The sequence below is a fragment of the Sus scrofa genome, chromosome 1 (assembly GCF_000003025.6).
Source record: "Sus scrofa isolate TJ Tabasco breed Duroc chromosome 1, Sscrofa11.1, whole genome shotgun sequence".
In the NCBI taxonomy this organism is placed as follows: Eukaryota; Metazoa; Chordata; class Mammalia; order Artiodactyla; family Suidae; genus Sus; species Sus scrofa.
Genome location: NC_010443.5, coordinates 229,117,116 through 229,138,035, shown reverse-complemented (window position 1 = coordinate 229,138,035; position 20,920 = coordinate 229,117,116). Strand labels below are relative to the sequence as shown.

Below are 20,920 nucleotides of genomic sequence, written 5' to 3'. Positions count from 1 at the left end.
CCAGGGAATTTACATATGACACACCTGCGGCCCTAAAAAAAGCAAAAAAAAAAAAGTATGATATATATTTGTGTAATGTCTGTATATAGATATATACACATATAAAAAGGCATGTGTATGTATATATATGTATATGTGTATACTTATATAAATGTATAAATATTACTTGGTCATAAAAAGGGGGAATCTTGCTATTTGTGAACACATGGATGGACCTTGAGGGCATTCTGCTATGTGAAGTAAGTCATATAGAGAGAGACCCATATGATCTCACCCATATGTGGGATCTTTAAAAAAAAAAAAAAGAGATAAAAAATTGAAAGACTGAGCTCATAGATACACAAAACAGATTGGCAGTTGCCAGAGGCAGGGGGTAGGTAGGAGAGGGTAAAGTAGTTGAAGGGGGTCAAAAGGTACCAACTTCCAGTTTAAAAACATTTAAGTCCTGGGGATGTAATGTACAGCATGCTGAATAAATATATATTTGAGAGTTGCTAAGAGTAGAATTTAAATATTATCATCACGAGAAAACATTTTGTAACTATGTGAGATGATGAATGTTAACCAGACATATTGCGATGATCATTTCAAAATATATACAAATAAGAAATTATTAGATTGTACACTTAAAACTAATATGTCAATTATCAACTAAAAATACTATATCCAAGAGTTCCCGCTATGGAGCAATGCTATCAGCAGCATCTCTGCAGTGCCAGGATGTAAGTTTGATCCTCGGCTCTGCACAGTGAGTTAAAGGATCTGGCGTTGTAGCATCTGCAGCATAGGTTGCAACTGTGGCTCAGATCTGACTCCTGGCCTGGGAACTTCATATGCTGTGGGAACAGCCAAAAATGGGGAAAAAAAAAAGTGCTATATCCAAATCTTGCATTCTTAAATTATTATATAATTCTGGCTTCTTGTTCATTTGTAGGAGTTTAGGAATTTGAAGTCTAAAAATGAACACATTCTGGACCACATTCATTGTTTTCTGACTTTTGCACTGGGCCAGCACACTGGTTAAGATGTGGTTTGCCCTCTGCCAGGTTTTCTTTGGACTCACTTGTTAATGACTATGCTATTTGTATTTAAGGTGCTGTTCACAGTCTCAGAATTTCAAGGGGTAGACATTAAGTAGTGTCAAGAAGTGAATGACTACCTGAAATAAATAACCTGTCTGACCGCCTTTAGGTAATTCGAAAGAGAACCTATTTTTCCTTATGGCACCTCTCAGGTGTACAAATGGAGCATATAATACAAGGACACTATGGGAATCCAATCCATCAGTCACTTTAAAACCTAGTTCATTTTACTTAAGATCATTTTGGATGTAAAAGTTTACCTTTGTAAGTGCTCTGAAGAATGTGCTGACTCATAACTGATTATTTGCCTTTGTGCCATTTCTCAAGAACATCATAACTTACAGGGCAAGTTATCGCTTTATTTTCCACTTATTATGTACTTTTATTTACTTAGAATCTCTGCCACAATTTATATCACATGCTACCATATTTGGCAAATTCACTTTTTTTTTTCTTTCCATTTGCTAAATTCTGTGGGAGATCTTGCAGTTGATACTGCCACATCTTTCTAAGAAACAACAGTTTAAATAAATGCATTAGGAGAAAAATGCATCCTAGTGGTTAACCCTTCCTTAAATGGCAATCTGCACAAGACAGAAACCTAAGACAGACTTAATATGCAATGAAACAAAAACAATAAACTCTCCAAAAATCCTTTGTATGTATTTAAATAGTAAACAAATAGGAAGAAATAATACACAAATATAAATGCAGTTTGACCCCAGAGACTTCTATACTTAGGAATGATTCTACCATTTAATTGGACTAGAAGATCCTATGTCTCCAACTGACTTTCTAGTAGCTAAATAAAGAAATGCCTCATTAATTAGAGGACTGTATACCCTAGGAACAATGGTAGAAACACAGAGAAAAAAATGAAAGAGACTTTTCAAATTGGGTCTAATATTTTTATTTTTATGTTTTTTGTCTTTTTAGGACTGCACCCCCTGAATATGGATGTTCCCTAGGCTAGGGGTCGAATCAGAGCTGTAGCTGCCAGCCTACTGTACAGCCACAGCAATGCCGGATTCTTAACCCACCAAGGGAGGCCAGGGATCAAACCTGCGTCCTTAAGGATACTGACTGGGTTTGCTAACCACTGAGCCATGGTGGGAACTCCAAATTGTGTCTAATCTTGAACTAAAAGCTTGGTTGAAGAAAGGATATCCAGAGACCATGCTTTTCTATTATAGCGTCCTGACCCCATGCCGGATATTGTTAGGGTATCTCTCTCCTGGCACAAAAGAACATTGCTAAGATGACTCGAGATAGATAGGGTTAAATGCCAACATTTAAATAATACAAACAAATTTGTTGGCATACAATTGTTAATAGTATTCTCTCATGGTTTTTTTGTATTTCTGTAGTATCAGTTGTGACTTCTCCTTTTTCATTTCTTATTTTGTTTATTTGGGTTTTTTCTCTCCTCTTCTTGGTGAATCCAGCCAGAGTTTTCTCAATTTTGTTTACCTTTTCAAAGAAGCAGCTCTTAGTTTTATTGATTTTTTCTATTGTTTTTTTTAATCTCTATTTTATTGATTGCCTCTTTGATCTTTATAGTTTCCTTCCTTCTGCTGACTTTATGTTTTGTTTGTTCTTTTTCTAATTCATTTAGGTGATGGGTTAAGTTTTCCATTTGAGATTTTTCTTCTTTTTGAAGAAGACCTGCATTGCTATGAATTTCCCTCTGAGCACTGCCTTTGCGCATCCCATAGACTCTGAGCTGTTGTATCTTCATTATCATTTGTCTCGAGGTATTTCTTAATTTCCTTCTCGATTTCCTCATTGACCCATGGGTTTTTTAGTATCATGTTGTTTAGTCTCCACGTAAAAAGTTTTTTCTCATTTCTTTTCCTGTGGTTGATTTCTAGTTTCATGCCCTTATGGTCAGAGAAGATACTTGAAATAATTTCTATACTCAAATTTGTTGAGGTTAGCTTTGTGCCCCAGTATGTGATCAATTCCTGAGAACATTCCATGTGCACTTGAGAAGAATGTGTATTCTAATTTTTTTGGATGTAAAGTCCTGAAAATGTCAATTAAGTCTAACTTTTCTATTGTGTCCTTTAGGATCTCTGTTGCCTTATTGATTTTCCGTCTGGAGGATCTGTCCATTGATGTGAGTGGGGTATTAAAAGTCTCCTACTATGATTGTGTTCCCATCAATTTCTTCTTTTATGTCTGTTAGTATTTGTTGGAGGTATCTGGGTGCTCCTATATCAGGGGCATATATATTGACGATTGTAATATCCTCTTCTTGAATGGATTCTTTAACCATTAAATAGTGTCCTTCCTTATCTTTCTTTATGACCTTTGTTTTAAAGTCTGTTTTGTCTGATATGAGTATTGCAACTCCTGCTTTCCTGTCTTGTCCGTTGGCATGAAATATCTTTTCCCATCCCCTCACTTTCAATCTATATGGTCTTTTGCTTTAAGGTGAATTTCTTGTAGACAGGAGATTGAAGGTTTTTGCCTTTTTATCCAATCTGCCACCCTGTGTCTTTTGATTGGAGCATTCAGTCAAATGACATTTAAGGTGATTATTGATAGATATGTATTTACTGCCATTTTAAACCTTGTTTTCCAGTTGATTCTATGTTTCTCTTCTTTTCTTTTTTTGGTTGGATGGTTTCCATTTATTTTATGCTTGAGTACTTTTCGTTTCAGATTTTGTGAATGTAATGTTCGGTTTTGATTTGTGGTTGCCCTTTTTTTTAAGTACCTTAACCCCTGCCAAAACTGAATCAAGAAGAAATAGATCAACTGAATAGACCGATCACTAGAAATAAAATTGATTATGTCATAAAAACACTCCCTACAAATGAAAGTCCAGGACCAGATGGCTTCACAGGTGAGTTCTACCAAACATACAAAGGGGAATTATACCCATCCTCCTTACACTTTTTCAAAAGGTTGAAGAAGAAGGAACACTCCCAAAGACATTCTATGACTCCACCATCACCCTAATTCCAAAACCGGACAAAATACCACCAAAAAAGAATACTATAAGCCAATATCTTTGATGAATATAGATGCAAAAATTCTCAACAAAATTTTAGCCAACCGAATCCAACAGCATATAAAAAAGATCGTACACCACAACCAGGTGGGATTCATGCCAGGTGCACAAGGATGGTTCAACATATGCAAATCAATCAATGTCATACACCACATTAACAAAACAATAAAAAACCACATCATCATCTCAATAGATGCAGAAAAAGCATTTGACAAAGACCAATATCAATTCATGATCAAAACTCTTACCCGGAGTTCCCGTCGTGGCTCAGTGGTTAATGAATCCGACTAGGAACCATGAGGTTGTGGGTTCGGTCCCTGCCCTTGCTCAGTGGGTTAATGATCCAGCATTGCTGTGAGCTGTGGTGTGGGTTGCAGACGCAGCTTGGATCCCGTGTTGCTGTGGCTGTGGTGTAGGCTGGTGGCTACAGCTCTGATTTGACCCCTAGCCTGGGAACCTCCATATGCCGTGGGAGTGGTCCAAGAAATGGCAAAAAGACAAAAAAAAAAAAAAAAAAAAAACAAAAAACTCTTACCCAAGTGGGTATAGAGGGAACATACCTTAACATAATTAAAAACCATTTATGACAGACCCACAGCAAATATAATACTCAATGGAGAAAAGCTGGAACAAGACAAGGATGTCCACTCTCACCACTGTTATTCAACATAGTACTGGAAGTCCTATCCACAGCAACCAGACAAACAAAAGAAATAAAATCATCCAAATAAGATGAGAAGAGGTAAAACTGTCAGTGTATGCAGATGACATGATACTATATATATAGGAAAAACCCCAAGGACTCAACCCAAAAATTATTTGAATTGATCAACAAATTCAGCAAAGTAGCAGGATATAAGATTAACAGTCAGGAATCAGTCGCATTTCTGCATACTAACAATGAAATATTAGAAAAGGAATACAAAAATACAATCTTTCAAAATTGCACCCCCAAAAAATCAAATACCTGGGAATATACCTGACCAAGGGAGGTAGAGGACTTATATGCCGAGAACTATAAAACATTAATCAAGGAAATTAAAGAAGATGCAATGAAATGGAAAGATATTCCATGTTCCTGGGTTGGAAAAATTAATATTGTAAAAATGGCCATACTACCCAAAGCAAACTACAGATTCAGTACAATCCCTATCAAATTACCCATGACATTTCTCACAGAACTAGAACAAACTATCTGATAATTTATATGGAACCACAGAAGACCCAGAACTGCCAAAACAATTCTGAGGAACAAAAACCAAGCAGGAGGCATAACTCTTCAGGCAATATCACAAAGCCACAGTCATCAAGACAGTGTGGTATTGGTACCAAAACAGACATACAGACCAATGGAACAGAATAGAGAACCCAGAGATAAACCCAGATACCTATGGTCAATGAATCTTTGACAAAGGAGGCAAGAACATAAAATGGGAAAAAGAGGTGGTATCTCATGGTAGTTTTGATTTGCATTTCTCTTATAATCAGCAATGTTGAGCATTTTTTCATGTGTTTGCTGGCCATCTGTATATCTTCTTTGGAGAAATGTCTATTTAGGTCTTTTGCCCATTTTTCCATTGATTGGTTGGCTTTTTTGCTGTTGGGTTGTATAAGTTGTTTATATATTCTAGAGATTAGGCCCTTGTCGATTGCATCAAAACTACCATAAGATACCACCTCACACCAGTCAGAATGGCCATCATTAATAAATCCACAAATAACAAGTGCTGGAGGGGGTGTGGAGAAAAGGGAACCCTCCTGCACTGTTGGTGGGAATGTAAACTGCTACAGCCACTATGGAGAAAAGTTTGGAGATACCTTAGAAATCTATACATAGAAATCCCACTCTTGGGCATATATCCGGACAAAACTCTACTTAAAAGAGACACATGCACCCTCATGTTCATTACAGCACTATTCGCAACAGCCAGGACATGGAAACAACCCAAATGTCCATCGACAGATGTTTGGATTCGGAAGATGTGGTATATATACACAATGGAATACTACTCAGCCATAAAAAAGAATGACATAATGCCATTTGCAGCAACATGGATAGAACTAGAGAATCTCATACTTAGTGAAATGAGCCAGAAAGACAAAGACAAATACCATATGATATCACTTATAACTGGAATCTAATATACAGCACAAATGAACATCTCCTCAGAAAAGAAAATCATGGACTTGAAGAAAAGACTTGTGGCTGCCTGATGGGAGGGAGAGGGAGTGGGAGGGATCGGGAGCTTGGGCTTATCAGACACAACTTAGAATAGATTTACAAGGAGATCCTGCTGAGTAGCATTGAGAACTTTGTCTAGATACTCATGTTGCAACAGAACAAAGGGTGGGGAAAAAAAAATGTAAATGTAATGTATACATGTAAGGATAACTTGATCCCCTTGCTATACAGTGGGAAAATAAAAAAATAAAATAAAGTGGGAAAAAGACAGTCTTTTCAGCAAGTATCACTGGGAAACCTGGACAGCAGCATTCAAATCAATGAAACTAGAACACACCTTCACACATGCACCAAAATAAACTCAAAATGGTTAAAAGACTTAAATATAAGACAACACACCATTAAACTTCTGGAAGAAAACATAGGCAAAACATTCTCTGACATCAACCTTACAAATATTTTCTCAGGTCAGTCTCCCAAAGCAACAGAAATAAAAGCAAAAATAAACCAATGGGACCTAATCAAACTGACAAGCTTTTGCACAGCAAAGGAAACCAAAAAGAAAACAAAAAGACAACTTACAGAATGGGAGAAAATAGGTTCAAATGATGCAATGGACAAGGGCTTAATCTCTAGAATATATAAGGAACTTATACAACCAACAGCAAAAAAGCCAACAACCCAATTGAAAAATTGGCAAAAAAACTGAACAGACATTTCTCCAAGGAAGATATACAGATGGCCAACAAGCACATCAAACAATGCTCAACATCCTTGATTATTAGAGAAATGCAAATCAAAACTACCATGAGATACCACCTCATGCCAGGCAGAATGGCCATCATTAATAAGCCCATATATAATAAATGCTGGAGGGGGTGTGGAGAAAAGGGAACCCTCCTGCACTGCTGGTGGGAATGTAAGCTGGTACAACCACTATGGAGAACAGTATGGAGATACCTTAGAAATCTATACATAGAACTACCATATGACCCAGCAATCCCACTCTTGGGTGTATATATCCAGATAAAACTTTCCTTAAAAAAGACACATGCACCCACATCTTCAGTGCAGCACTATTCACAATAGCCAAGACATGGAAACAACCCAAATGTCCATTGACAGATGATTGGATTAGGAAGATGTGGTATATATACACAATGGACTACTACTCAGCCATAAAAAAGCACAAAATAATGCCATTTGCAGCAATATGGATAGAACTAGAGACTTATCCTGCGTGAAGTTAAGTCAGAAAGAGAAAGACAAATACCACATGATATCACTTATATCTGGAATCTAATATATGGCACAAATGAACCTTTCCTCAGAAAAGAAAATCATGGACTTGGAGAATAGACTTGTGGTTGCCAAGGGGGAAGGGGAGGGAGTAGGGTGGATTGGGAGCTTGCTGTTAATATTGCCTTTGGAATGGATTAGCAATGAGATCCTGCTGTGTAGCACTGGGAACTATGTCTAGTCACTTGTGATGGAGTATGATAATGTGAGAAAAAACAATGTATACATGTATGTGTAACTGGGTCACCATGCTGTACAGTAGAAAAAAATTGTATTGGGAAATAACAATTAAAAAAAATAAAAATGATAATAGTCATTACAAGAATAAATAAATAGTACAAGCAGAAGCCAATGATGCTAATCGAAAACTCTAGATGGTCTGTGCTACTGCAGAGAGTTTTTGACACAGATAATCACAGTGAACTCTGGACAGACTCTTAACTCCTTGAGGGCAGAGAGATTTATATTCATGGCCTCTCATCCTTGCACTGCAAACCACAGGTCTACCATTAGTATGCCCCCAGATGGCAGTCTATTCTTGTGAGGGGAAAAAGTCCTAACCACTAGACCACTAGGGAACTCCCATCGACATTCTTTTTTTTAATTACTCAATGAACTTTATTACATTTATACTTGTACAACAATCCATTGACATTCTTTAGAATGGTAATAATAATGACTTTTTAAACTGGTTTAAATTCTCAACAGACAATGCACCCATTATGTCTGTCCCCTAGGCTGCACCCCTGGGGGTACACAACTGCTGCATTTGGACAGTGTTTTTTCCCCTGGGATCTCTTGAGACACATGAGCCATGCTGATGGATTAACTGGGAGCTGCCCTTTGGTCAGGGCAGCACAGTCCAGTCACTTTTTCATTGTTCCCGAGTGCCATGACACAGTGCCAAATTCTACCTAGAACTCCATCACAGGCAACGCAGGCTACTGCCAAAAAAAAAAAAAAAAAAAAAAAATTGTTCACTCTCCCACCCCATGCTGTATTTGTATTTTCCCTTATTTTATATTACGAAAAAGTTTCATATGTTAGCAAGAAGAGAGAAATAGGCCATGTTTGGAGCAGAGGCTGAAACTACCTGAAAAGAACCCTGTTAACATCATTCATTTCCATGTTTTAGGTATGAAGAAAGTTTTCTCTTACTTAGCCCTTGGTCTCATGCAGGGCAGAAGCCTGTCGTTTTTTTTCTTTAGTGGTAACCAGTTCAGCTGGCATAGGCCAAGCTCAATGTCTTGACTACACTGAAAATTAAATTTAGAGTAATCTCAGAAAAAAGATAGCCAAGGAAACCAGTCTCCTCTCATGACGATGAAGTTTAGCCCAATGCAGATGGACAAGGTTGGCTTGTTTATTGATAAAGGAAGTAAGAGAAGCTGTTTAGAAATATGGATCATATATCCTGAAATGTCGATCAATGAAATGTTTTATCTTGGGCTGATATCTAAATATTTATTCTTGAGGTTTTTTGTTTGTTGTTTTTTTTTTTGCTTTTTTAGGGCCACACCCATGGCATATGGAGGTTCCTAGGATAGGGGTTGAATGAGAGCTGTAGCCTCCAGCCTACGCCACAGCCACAGCAACGCAGGATCTGAGCTGCATCTACAACCTATACCACAGTTCATGGCAATGCCAGATCCTTAACCCACTGAGCGAGGCCAGGGACTGAACCTGCGTCCTCATGGATACTAGTCAGATTTGTTTCTGCTGAGCCGTGACAGGAACTCTCCTATTCTTGAGTTCTTATCCTTAAATTATTACCTTTTTTTTTTTTTTTTTTTTTTTGTCTTTTTGCCTTGTCTAGGGCCGCTCCCTCGGCATATGGAGGTTCCAGGCTAGGGGTCTAATTGGAGCTGTAGCCACCGGCCTACACCACAGCCACAGCAATGCCAGATCCGAGCTGTGTCTGTGACCTACACCACAGCTCACGGCAATGCTGGATCCTCAACCCACTGAGCAAGGCCAGGGATGGAACCCACAACCTCATGTTTCCCAGTTGGATTCGTTAACCACTGAACCACGACGGGAACTCCAGATTATTACTTTTCTAATGGTAATCTCAACAATTGGAGTTCAGGCAGACAACTCAAAGCACAGGATCACATGATTAAGGATTAAAGTGGTATATAAAGGTGAAACACATCCTTGGTCAGAATATACTCCAGCATTTTTCTGAACAGCAAGTCCAATTCTAGGAAGGGAGGGCTCACCTGGAGTCTTGAAGTTCCTCAGCTGAGAGGGAGTATCGTAAACTTCCAGGATCCAGTCACCGGCAGCTCGCTCCCCCCAGCAATGAATGGTCATGAACTCCCAATTTTTAAATCCTTCCATGGAATGATCAAAAAGCCTGCGAAAGAACCATAAAACATTGTTTCTGTGTGTTATTTAAAATCCAGTGAGGGTCAGGAGTTCCTTTGTGGTACAGTGGGTTAAGGACCGGGGATTGCCTTGGCTGCGATGCAGATTCGATCCCTGGCCTGGGAATTTCCACATGCCGAGGGTGTGGCCAAAAAAAAAAAAAAAAAAAAAAAAAAAAAAAAGAAAGAAATCCAGTGAGGGTCAAGACCGGGATCAGTGACCTCTCTGTATCCATCAGCACATTCAGCTGGAGGTTATCTTCAACCTGGACATCACTGATTAGTGGATCCAAACATAGATATCATTGTTCTACCACAGGGAAACAAGTCTGGAAAGAACAACGATGTGGGGATTGGGGAACCTAGGCTAAGTACCCACAAGACTGATAGCACCAAGTGTTGAAGGTGTGAAGCAGCTGAAGCTCTCTCATGCTGCTGGTGGGAATGCAAAACAGTACAGCTGCTCTGAAAAACAGTTTGACAACTCGTACCATATGACGAAGCAATCCCCCTTCTAGATATTTACCCAAGAGAAGTGAAGACATATGTCCACACAGAGAACTCCACATGAATGTTCACAGAGGCTTTATTCAAATATAATCATCAAAACCTGTCAGTAATTCAAATGTCCATCAAATGGCGAATGGTAAATAAATTACAGGGTATTCATACAACAAATACTACCTAGTAATGAAAACAATTGAACTATTACTAACAATAATAATATGAAGGAACTTCAAAGGCATTAAGCTAAGTGAAAAAAAGTAGACACAAAAGATTATGTACTATCTGATTCACTTTATGACATTCTAGAAAACCCAACTGAAACAGAAACAGATCAGTGGTTGCCAGGGGAATGGAGGGAAGAAGCTGGGGCATGGTAGGAATTTGGGGGGTGAGGGATCTGTTTTATAGCTTGAAAATAATATACAGTTATGCAACTACATTTATTTGTCAAAACATATCATTCACATTAAAAAGTGAACTGGCAGAGTTCTTGTTGCGGATCAGTGGTAATGTACCCGACTAGTACCCATGAAGACGTGGGTTCAATCCCTGGCCTTGCTTGGTGGGTTAAAGATCTGGTGTTGCTGTGAGCTATTGTGTAGGTCGAAGACATGACTCAGAACACAGCTTGGATCCCCTGTGGCTGTGGCTTAGGATCCAGCTGCAGCTCTGATTTGACCTCTAGCCTAGGAACTTCCATAAGCCATAGGTGCAGCCCTAAAAAGCAAAAATCAATCAATCAATCGATCAATCTTTAAATAAAAAAGTGAATTGGCATATGCAATTCCACAGCATATGGAATGATTGGCTAATGGGGCCTGTTGTATAGCACAGGAAACTCTACTCAATATTCTGTGATAATCTTTGTGGGAAAGAATCTTGAAGAGTATGGATGTGTGTACATGTATAACTGAATCACCTTATTGTACAGCAGAAATTATTACAACATTGTAAATCAACTATACTTCAATAAAACTTTATAAAATGAAAAAGGTGGAGAAAAGAAAGTGAATTGTATGTAAATTACATCTCAGTAAAAAGACCTTGCCCATTAACCCTACCCAGGTCACAGAGTCCTGTTTGGAACTGCAGCCTAGATTCTGCTATCTAGTCCTTCCAATGATTTTTCTCAGTTCCCAATTCCCTATATGAAACCTCTTTCTGCTTGAAATAGCTAGAATTCTGTTTTCTGTGAAGTAATCCTGAGTGATACAAAATATAAAGGAAAATGAAGAAACAGAATCCTCATCAAGAATAAAAAGATGTTGGGAGTTCCTCAATGGCCTAGCAGTTAAAGATCCAGCATTGTCACTGTCAGATGTCAATAAATGATGTATAAAACCAGCATATGAAGAAACAGGCATATCATTCCTATAGGCATTAATGTAGATGCGACTACCTGAAGAAATATCCAAAAGGTTTCTATTGTCATGGGACCTAGAGAGTAGAAAATGAAAGATGGGACAAGAGAAAAAATAATTTCAACTACTTAAAAAATTATGTGCATCTATTATTTTTGTTGAGGCAAATAGTGAGGGAAAAAGGTCTCCAGTATTGTCTAAAGAGCAACCATGTTCAGTTACTGGGATGTGTCTGTCCCTCAGTGCAGACAAATACAAAGGCCATGGCAAATGGATATTGAGAGCTATTCAGGAAATGCAGTCAACTCTCCTTGCTTTAATTTAATGTTCATGAAGGAAACTGGTGGTTATAATTTGACCTTCTATGTGGATCTTCCCACTGGGAGGGAACCCAACCTTCTAAAACTAAAAATAGTCACTTTAATCTCCTTATAACTTAAGACATTAAGTTCTGATTTTTAAAAAGTGTTTTACCCCTGTGTTTGAGTTCCCTCTAAAATGCCAGCTGGATTCTAAAGCTGAAGGGTTGGGTGGCATAACTGGGGACTGTCATTAGGGTAAATGGCTGACACTTGTCAGGTTTCCCTGGAGAAAAGCAATAAACAGGAAAATCACCTGCTATGTGTTCCTGAGCCCTTGAAAGACAAAAAATAAATAAAAATTACTTTAGCAGCATTCTCCAAGTCTCCCATGGTCAGTAAATTGGGGAAAAGCTGAGTTCAAGTTGAACAGATTTCTTTACTGGAGAACATCTCCAATCATTGGAATATTCATAATCTTCATAATGGGGTAAATAGGAAGCAATGATTTGCAAACTGTATATAAACAGGAAGGCCTTTTTCTTTTTTTAAGACTATCTGGGAAGTTTCCTCGTGGCACAGTGAATGAAGGATCCAGCATTGTTGCAGCTGTGGTGCAGGCTGGACCCTGGCCTGGGAACTTCTACATGCCATGGGCATGGCCAAAAAAAAGGGGGAAAGAAAAGAGAATGTCTCTATACTATCTGTAAAAGGGTACCTCCCAACAGAAGGGTGTGGCATTTCAACAAGGACCACGTTGGATCTGATGGCTTTCCCTCATGGTAACAGAATTGAAGACGGTGGCTCCTTATGTGAATGTCTTCCCACCAGAAATGACCTTCAACAGATTATGGATAGCATATACATGCCCTGCTCCTATAATCCACGCCCTACCACATGAGGGTTTGTCACAAGTTTATGGCTTAAAACTGGACATGTCTGGGAATAAATTCTAGGTCCTTATACAAGTGACGGACATACTGAGTCCTTCAGCGTAACATTCGGATAGTATGCATGTTGGGTCAAAAGGAGACACAGAGGCGGAGAAGGAGGTCACTTGTCAAACGGCCCTTGCTGCCAAAAAGGGAACATGTTGATACAGAAATAGATGGAGGCAGAAAAATCTGTCTAGAACCACTTCTTAGCCCACAGTTCTAATTCAGGTTCTAATTCATGGAAGCTATTGAACCATTTGAGGCCACTGAAGCAACAACTTGTCATGTAATACCTTTCTAAGAGTGCTGGACTTAAAAGCAATTCCCAAACAGTTTAGACAGAACATTTGGCTCAATGCCTCATGTCCAAAAACTACAAAGGAGACTTGAGGCTGCCATCACATGAGGGGCAGTCTTGTTTCCACAACCTCAGCCAACTTTTAATTACTCTTGGGTCAGTTACTTGACTGCTGGATTAGCAGACCCTATGTTTCTTCCCTTACACCCTTTCCTGTCCACCTTTGAAAATCATTCCATTGCTACCAAGCATTTCTACATCACACTTGGAACAGAAATTAAATATAAACTGGGTGCGCAGAGGAACCATCTATAATCAGCATTCAAGTAACATAAATGGGTTTTGTCTATCTGGTTAAGTAGTTCCCACACCAATCCCTTCACTTTATGAAGAGCTGGAATGCTCATTAATTTCATGTGGACATAAAAGTTGAGGAGGGGAATTAAAATGCAGCCAAACACAATCACTGAATTTTACTAAAAGACTCGATGGGAAAAGAAATAGATGTTGATTGTTGTTATTTCAACTAGGTAGGCATTGACTTTTCTAATCTCACCCGTTTAATTCTGATTGAGTGCTTAAAACTATTCCCTATTTTTAGCACTGTACTAAAACCCTGTGTCGCCTGCATATGACAAAAGGTAGAGAGTAGATGAGATCTGTATTGCAAAAATTACTTGTGCTCAAGACGATCAAGTAATAAACCACTGGATACCATTAAAGTGATTCTGATTGTGCAGTCTTTATCAACTAAAAGTCCGTTGACAAGTCTGAACCTTTGTGCTGTGCCAACAGTGAAATAAACAGACACATGCCAACATTATTAGTGTGGATCAAATGTCAGTAAAGCGTGGCCAATGTACTGAATGTTAGAGGAGATGCTCATACCCACAACTCCTACGGCAGTGAAGCCCAGTTCTGTCAAGTTGACTTCATAATCCTGTGCTCAATGAAATGTATGCATGCAGTGGCACAAATTATGCATCCAGTTATTAAAATAGTGCCCCACAGCCCTATCCCCGTGAGTGGTTTTCAAATAAATTGCTTTGGATGAATCCTGGTAGAAAGGACTGCCACTAAGTGTAGTACATCCTTTTAAGGAATTAACTCAGGAAATAGCTCATATAATTAAACTTTTTTCCCCCTTCCATTTGAAGAGTCTAGCCAGGGTGTCAAAGGTACAGCATTCTTCAAGGATGCTATAGCAACTAAATAACAAGACATTTTATAAGCATTGATAGCGATGTGCTATCATATAATTATTTCTAAAATTGAAATGGATCTTAATTTCAGAATCATTCTCTCTACCCAAACAGTATTTGTGTTCACTAAAGAATTAGATATCAATATTTTAGGAAGTTTTCTTTTATTCTCTTTTATGATTTATATTTTTTTTTCGTGTTTCATCACAGTTTAACATAAAGTTTATAGAATGCTTGAAGTATTCATTCAGCTTCGTTTAAATTGAGCTTTTGAGTTCCTTTAGATGTTTGGCTTCTGTAAGTTTATTTTAAAAATTATTTAAATTTGCTTCTGAAATAGGATATTTAAAACATACTATTAAGTTTTTTTCTCTCTCCTAATTTAAATTGTTTCTTTAAGAAAACTATAATTCCAAATAACACTATGTTCACTGCAGCACTATTCACAATAGCCGAGACATGGAAACAACCTAAATGCCCATCAACAGATGAATGAATTAAGATATGGTACATATACACAATGGAATACTGCTCAGACATAAAAAGAAGAAAATAATTCTATTTGCAACATAGATGCAACTAGAGATTCCCATACTAAGGGAAATTAGAAAGAGAAATACTATTTGATATCACTTATATGTGAAATCTACTATATGGCACAAATGAACCTATCTACAGAAAAGAAACAGACTCAGACATGGAAAACAGACTTGTGGTTGCCAAGGTGTGGGGGAGGGTGCGGGATGGACTGGGAGTTTGGGGTTAATAGATACAAATATTTAGAATGGATAGATAATAAGTTTCTGCTGTATAATACAGGGAAGTATATGCAATCTCCTGGGATAGACCATGATGGAAACACATATAAATATATCTATATATATATGTATATATATATCTATCTCTGAGTCACCTTGCTATACACCAGAAATTGGTACAACATTGTAAATCAGCTATAGTAAAAAATAAACTAAAAAAAAAAGAAAGGTCGAAAGAAGTGTACTGGTTCTAGAGGTTTGGAATTTCTGCAAGATGAGTTTTTAAGAAACAGTCAACATGCACATTATTACTAAGTTACTCACCAACCCCCAAATGCATTCCTTCTTGTGCGTACGTGATGTTAAGTACCTAATCATCTTGAAGATTTATTCTTTAATAGTAGATGGCTTTTGTCTAAATATCTGTTTTACATTATAAACTCCTTTGTAAATGACTTCCACAGCATCCAGCAGCATACTGCTCACAAGTCTTTTGATGACATGAAAACAAGAATGTATTTGAAGAAGCTGGGTGATCTTATAAAAGTGTGGTCTGTGGACAGGCAGCTTCAGCATCATCTGGGAGTTTATTAGCAATGCAAACTCCTGGACCCAGACCTACCAAATCAGCCTTTCTGGAAGAGAGGCCCAGCCATCTGTGTTTGATAGAGTCATTCACCAGGTGCTTTGAAAAGCTCTGTGTAAATAAGGGTGAGTACTTAGAAGTGCTTACTGTGCTAAACACTGTGCTCAGGACTTGCCGTATGTTATCTCATTTACTACTTGTAACAACTCAGGGAGGCAGATACCACTGTTTTCCAGATGAAAAAATTAGATTTCCAAGGTTGAAAGTAAAAGTGAGTGACATTGAGACAATCCCAGCTATAACTCCAAAGGCTGCACCTTCTTTTGAATAAAAGAAGAGGCCTCTTCTTAGGGTGAGACCTTACAGGGATGTAAAACTTTCACTGCAAAAGTCTAATTTTTACTGCAAGCCATACATGCATTTATATAGCGTGTCCCTTTATAAATGTCAATAGTTTGTCACTGAACACTTGGGCAGGGACAAAAATATTCAAATATAAACACCATATTTCAACACAGTTAATTATAGAACCCTATAGGTTTTGCAGATGAGAAAGTGTACCTCTTTATATTTAAGAGCATAATTAGAAGCAGAGATAGATATTCATCTGTAATCAAATTTAGAAAAAGAGGCAAAATTTCAGCTTTCAGTCAAAGGCCCAAATTTGGAACAGAGAGCCAGTATGGCATTGTACTGGGGGAAGGGGAGATTTAGGGAAAAGAAAAAAAAAAAAAGGCAGCTTTTCATAATTCTAACAAACACAGTTGAAGGGTCTACTGGGACAAGCTTTTGTTAGAAAATTTGTACATAGGCAGAATTTGAACATGTCTTCAAAAGGCTTACATATAAACTTGCTCCTGTGTCTATTTCAAAGGGATCCAAGGAGTTCTCGCTGTAGCACAGTGGTTTAAGAATCCACCTTCAGTGGCTGGGGTTGCTGTGGAGGTACAGGTAAGATTCCAGGTCTGGCTGTGGCTCAGATTCCATCCCTGCCCTGGGAACTTCCATATGCCATGGGTGCTGCCTTAAAAAAGAAAAGGGACCACCTAGACTGCTGGCACTCATACTAGATCCTCAGGCTCCCAGAGGTAAACCATTCTGAGGGTTTTTTTTTTTTTTTTTTTTGGTTAGGTAGGGTGGACAGGCCGAGAAGAGGAGGGAAGGGTGGGAAGGCAGTGAAAACAAAGGAAAGAGAAGGAACTAATAGTTTATCCATTCCAGGACATCTACAATTCCTCGGGGGCCCCTACCTACTGAATTATCAACCTGGCCTGCTGTGGGTGCTTGCCTGCTGGGCTAATGGGGCACACAGCTCCGGCAGGACTAGTTGTGAATGCTGCTGAGTGCCTGCCTTCCAGGGCTCAGCACCTGCAGATGCTTGGGTAAACCCTTCTTCCTGGAACAGCTGCTCTCCACAGGAGTTCCAGCAAGTGCCCTTCAGCAGAACAGGGAGGCACTGAGGGGCTCCAGACGGCCCACACAGAGTGCTCAGCGACTTGGCGGAAAACGCATTCCCTAAGAATTGCCGAGATGAGGGGGAAGCAAAAGTGAAGACAGTCCTTACTGAAATGTCCAGGAAAACAAAGACTTCTGCAAAGCGGACCCTGGCCTCTTTATTTCCTTTGGGAATTTACTCTTGGGGTTAGCATGTTCCAGTCTCAAGACAAGGATATAAATTTAGTCAATACTGAAATGGAGATAATACAGGAAGGGGGTTGCCTTCCTGTCAGCTTTCTTTCCTGGTTTATCCTCCTTGTCCAGGAGTCTAGCTTTTGCATCATAAAGGGGAGATGACACTGAGAGAACACGGATTTTGAGTATGGGCTGGATCCCAGCATCCTTCTTTCTCACAATGGCCAATACATTGTCCACTATGAGGAGTCACCCCTCATAAAGGAATAGGAGAGGTCAAAAAGGGACAACTCTTTGTCACCAGAATTCTGCCTCTTCATCTCAAATGACCCCCACAAGAGAACCTTTGTTTTAAACATTTCAGAATTTGCCTTTTCACTGCACAGTGTTCTTTGCTTATGCAGTCCTTCTTAGATTTTTTTTTTTTTTTGTCTTTTGTCTAAAAAAGGGCTGCACCTGTGGCATGTGGAGGTTCCCAGGCTAGGGGTCTAATCGGAGCTCTAGCTGCTGGCCTACGCCACAGCCACAGCAATGCCAGATCCTTAACCCATTGAGTGAGGCCAGGGATCAAACCCTCAATCTCTTGGTTCCTAGTTGGATTGTTTCCACTGCGTCACGACAGGAACTCCCCTTCTTAGAAATCTTGATTTCTTTGAAAGATGGTGTCCCAGAGGGGAACAATTTATTGCCCTCATTAATAATCTCTGAAAAAAAGTTCCCTCTAAACCCTGAGCTAATCACCTTTTCCTTGAGGAAAGCTATTACCATCCTGCAGGCCCATGTGAGGCCCTCCAGGTGCAAAGCAGGCCTTTTCTTCACCCCCAGGCCTTCCCTGTCTGTGCTTCTTGCCCTCAGCTCCCAAGCCTGGGAATGCGCTTTGAAACAGGGCCAAGGGGAGAAGACACTAGGATTCCTCGCCCATGAGGTCAGAGGCTGGGAGGTTTTGAGTAGAGATTTCCTCTCATAAAATTAAAACTTTGGAATATGCCAGAAGGAAGAAAATGCTAAAAGAAACCATAGCTGCCTGGCAGGAAGGGTGCTACTAGCATCAAGTACAAGGACAGGGGAACCAGGCCCTGGAAGGTGGCCAGACATGGTTTTGGGATCGGGTGCAGCTGTTTTACATTTAAAGGTTCAGATGCTCAGAGCAGTGGTTTTGGGGGAGCCAAGGACAAGTGAATCCCTAATACCTTTTACATCTCTTGGTGCCTTCAGTCCCTGCCCTCCACTCTAACCGGTCTACCTTTTTGGTGGGGACTAGCTATTTCAGTGAAGAGATGGCAAAAAGACAAAAGAGCAGCACTTGAAATGCTCCAGACCAAGAAGGCACACTCTGGGTGCAAACCTCATTCCCAGGGGGGCCACAACAGAGGAGACTGAGCTAAGCCTCAAAGGCCAGTCACCAAATGTCTGAAATGCCTCTTCTCTGACACAGGTTGTGGGGCACTTTTGGGTTCAGCACTTCACAAAGAGCAAAGTGGCTATCTGCTGGTGAAAAATGCATGTGAGATTGAGGCAGTGACACTGTAATCCATCGAGTGCCTGTGATGGAACCCACAGGCCCTCTGCTCACAAGATTCCTCATGGAAGTCCTTTCCAGGGAAGCCAGCAAGAAATAACGAAATATGTAGGAAGAGCCTAGAAAGGCTGAAGGGACTGAGTTTAACAAGCAAACAGCAACTGTGGAAGGAATGTTTTCCTACAACAGAGGGGGCTCCAGGGAGAAGAGTGGCATATGTGTGACGCCAAACTTTGTATGTCCCAGTGTACAACAACTATCACCTGGATACTTCAAGTTCCCTGCAGATGACCAGCAGTAAAGAAAAGAAGAAAAAAGAAGAGTGACAAAAAGGTCTTCCCTGGCTTCAGTATCCACAGCTGGTGTCATCTCCGTGAACCATGGGATTGTATATCTGAAGGCCTTGCTTGATGTTGAAAAGCCTCAGGCAAGGAGTGACAATGACCTGGCGACAGCTGAGACCCCTATCTGCAGATGGAGGAGGATGTGCCCAGTGACCTGATGCCAAAGCATCCTTCTGTTCCTCACACCTGTGTACACTAACCCTGGCAAAGCTGGGATTCATGAAGTACTAAGCCCAGGTTTCCCTATGCCCTAAAGGAAGACTTTAGATTTTAAGAAAGAACACAAGAAATCTTCCAAGCACAGAAATAAAGTGCATGAAAGATTTTGGAATCTGTACTCCTAGTCACTATCACCTAGCAACGCTCTTGCTCTTTTTCTCACTGTCCTAGAGCAGATGAAGTTTGGGGATTTTGAAAAGCAACTGGCAATTGCTCAGTTTCACTTTCAGCTCTGAAGCCATGCGCTGGCCTTGGCTTCTCAACTCGTCTGGCCTGTTGACAATATCTTAACAGAGATCATTACTGCTGTGGTCACCTGGCATGTGGACAGGTGGCTATGTTGAGATAAAAGGTTGGCTTTCACGTGGATGGTATATGCCATTGACAGTAAGGTTTTAGCTCCCATTAAATGTTCCTCCTGGAGAAAAACCTCAGATTAAAGAAATTTTTAGGTCTCTAGCTGTGGCTTGTATTTTAGAACCATAATGGGAATGGAGTGAATGAGACAACCTGACATTTCCCCATCTGGTCCCACTTGTTGATAAGTACCCCCTACCTATGCTCCGAACCACTCAAAAACCTAATGGAGCAAAGAAAACTTGTACTAGAACATTCTGGCCTTTCAGCAGGGTCCTGGCAATACAATTACTTGCTGGATAAATGTTTGAAGGGAGTGGGAAGAAGGCAAGAGGCTACTACGAGAGACTGAGTACCCTCTTGGCCAATAAAGACTAAAAGGCCAACCTTTAAAACAGGGGTTAGCAAACTACAGTCAGTCTGTAAGCTAAATCCTGCCCTTCGGCCTGCTTCTCTATATAAAGATTTATTGGAGGACAGCCATGCATGGTCATTTATATTGCTTACAGTGGCTTTTGCACTCTAAGGGCAGAGTAGAGTAGATGCAACAAAAACAAGGCCTGCAAAGATCAAAGCATTTACTAACTGGCTCTCTGTAGGAAAAAAAAAAAATTAAAACAAAGAGAATTTGTTCTTATTGTGGCGCAGCAGAAAGGAATCTCACTAGAATCCATGACAGGGCAGGTTTGATCCCTGGCCTCACTCAGTGAGTTGGGGTTCCACTGTTGCTGTGAACTGTGTTGTAGGTGGCAGACTTGGCTTGGTTTTTGAATTGCTGTGGCTGTGGCATAGGCCAACAACTGTAGCTCTGATTCAACCCTAGCCTGGGAATTGCCATATGCCACAGGTGCAGCCCTAAAGAGCAAAAATAAATAAATAAATAAAAATAAAACAAATAGAATTAACTTTAGAAAGTACTCAGGCAAGAGCATTCATTTAATCTCTAACAAAT

General features: G+C 39.7%; 1 protein-coding gene across 4 annotated transcripts in view; it reads right to left on the bottom strand.

Annotated features, from left to right (window-relative positions):
* Positions 1 to 20,920, bottom strand: part of PCSK5 (proprotein convertase subtilisin/kexin type 5) — a 453,468-nt gene that overhangs the window by 170,019 nt on the left and 262,529 nt on the right. For all 4 annotated transcript variants that reach the window (XM_021065005.1, XM_021064998.1, XM_021065022.1 and 1 more), the window contains exon 13: positions 9,805 to 9,941. In XM_021065005.1, the coding sequence (XP_020920664.1) occupies positions 9,805 to 9,941 (137 nt within the window). The remainder of the gene's footprint in view (positions 1 to 9,804; positions 9,942 to 20,920) is intronic.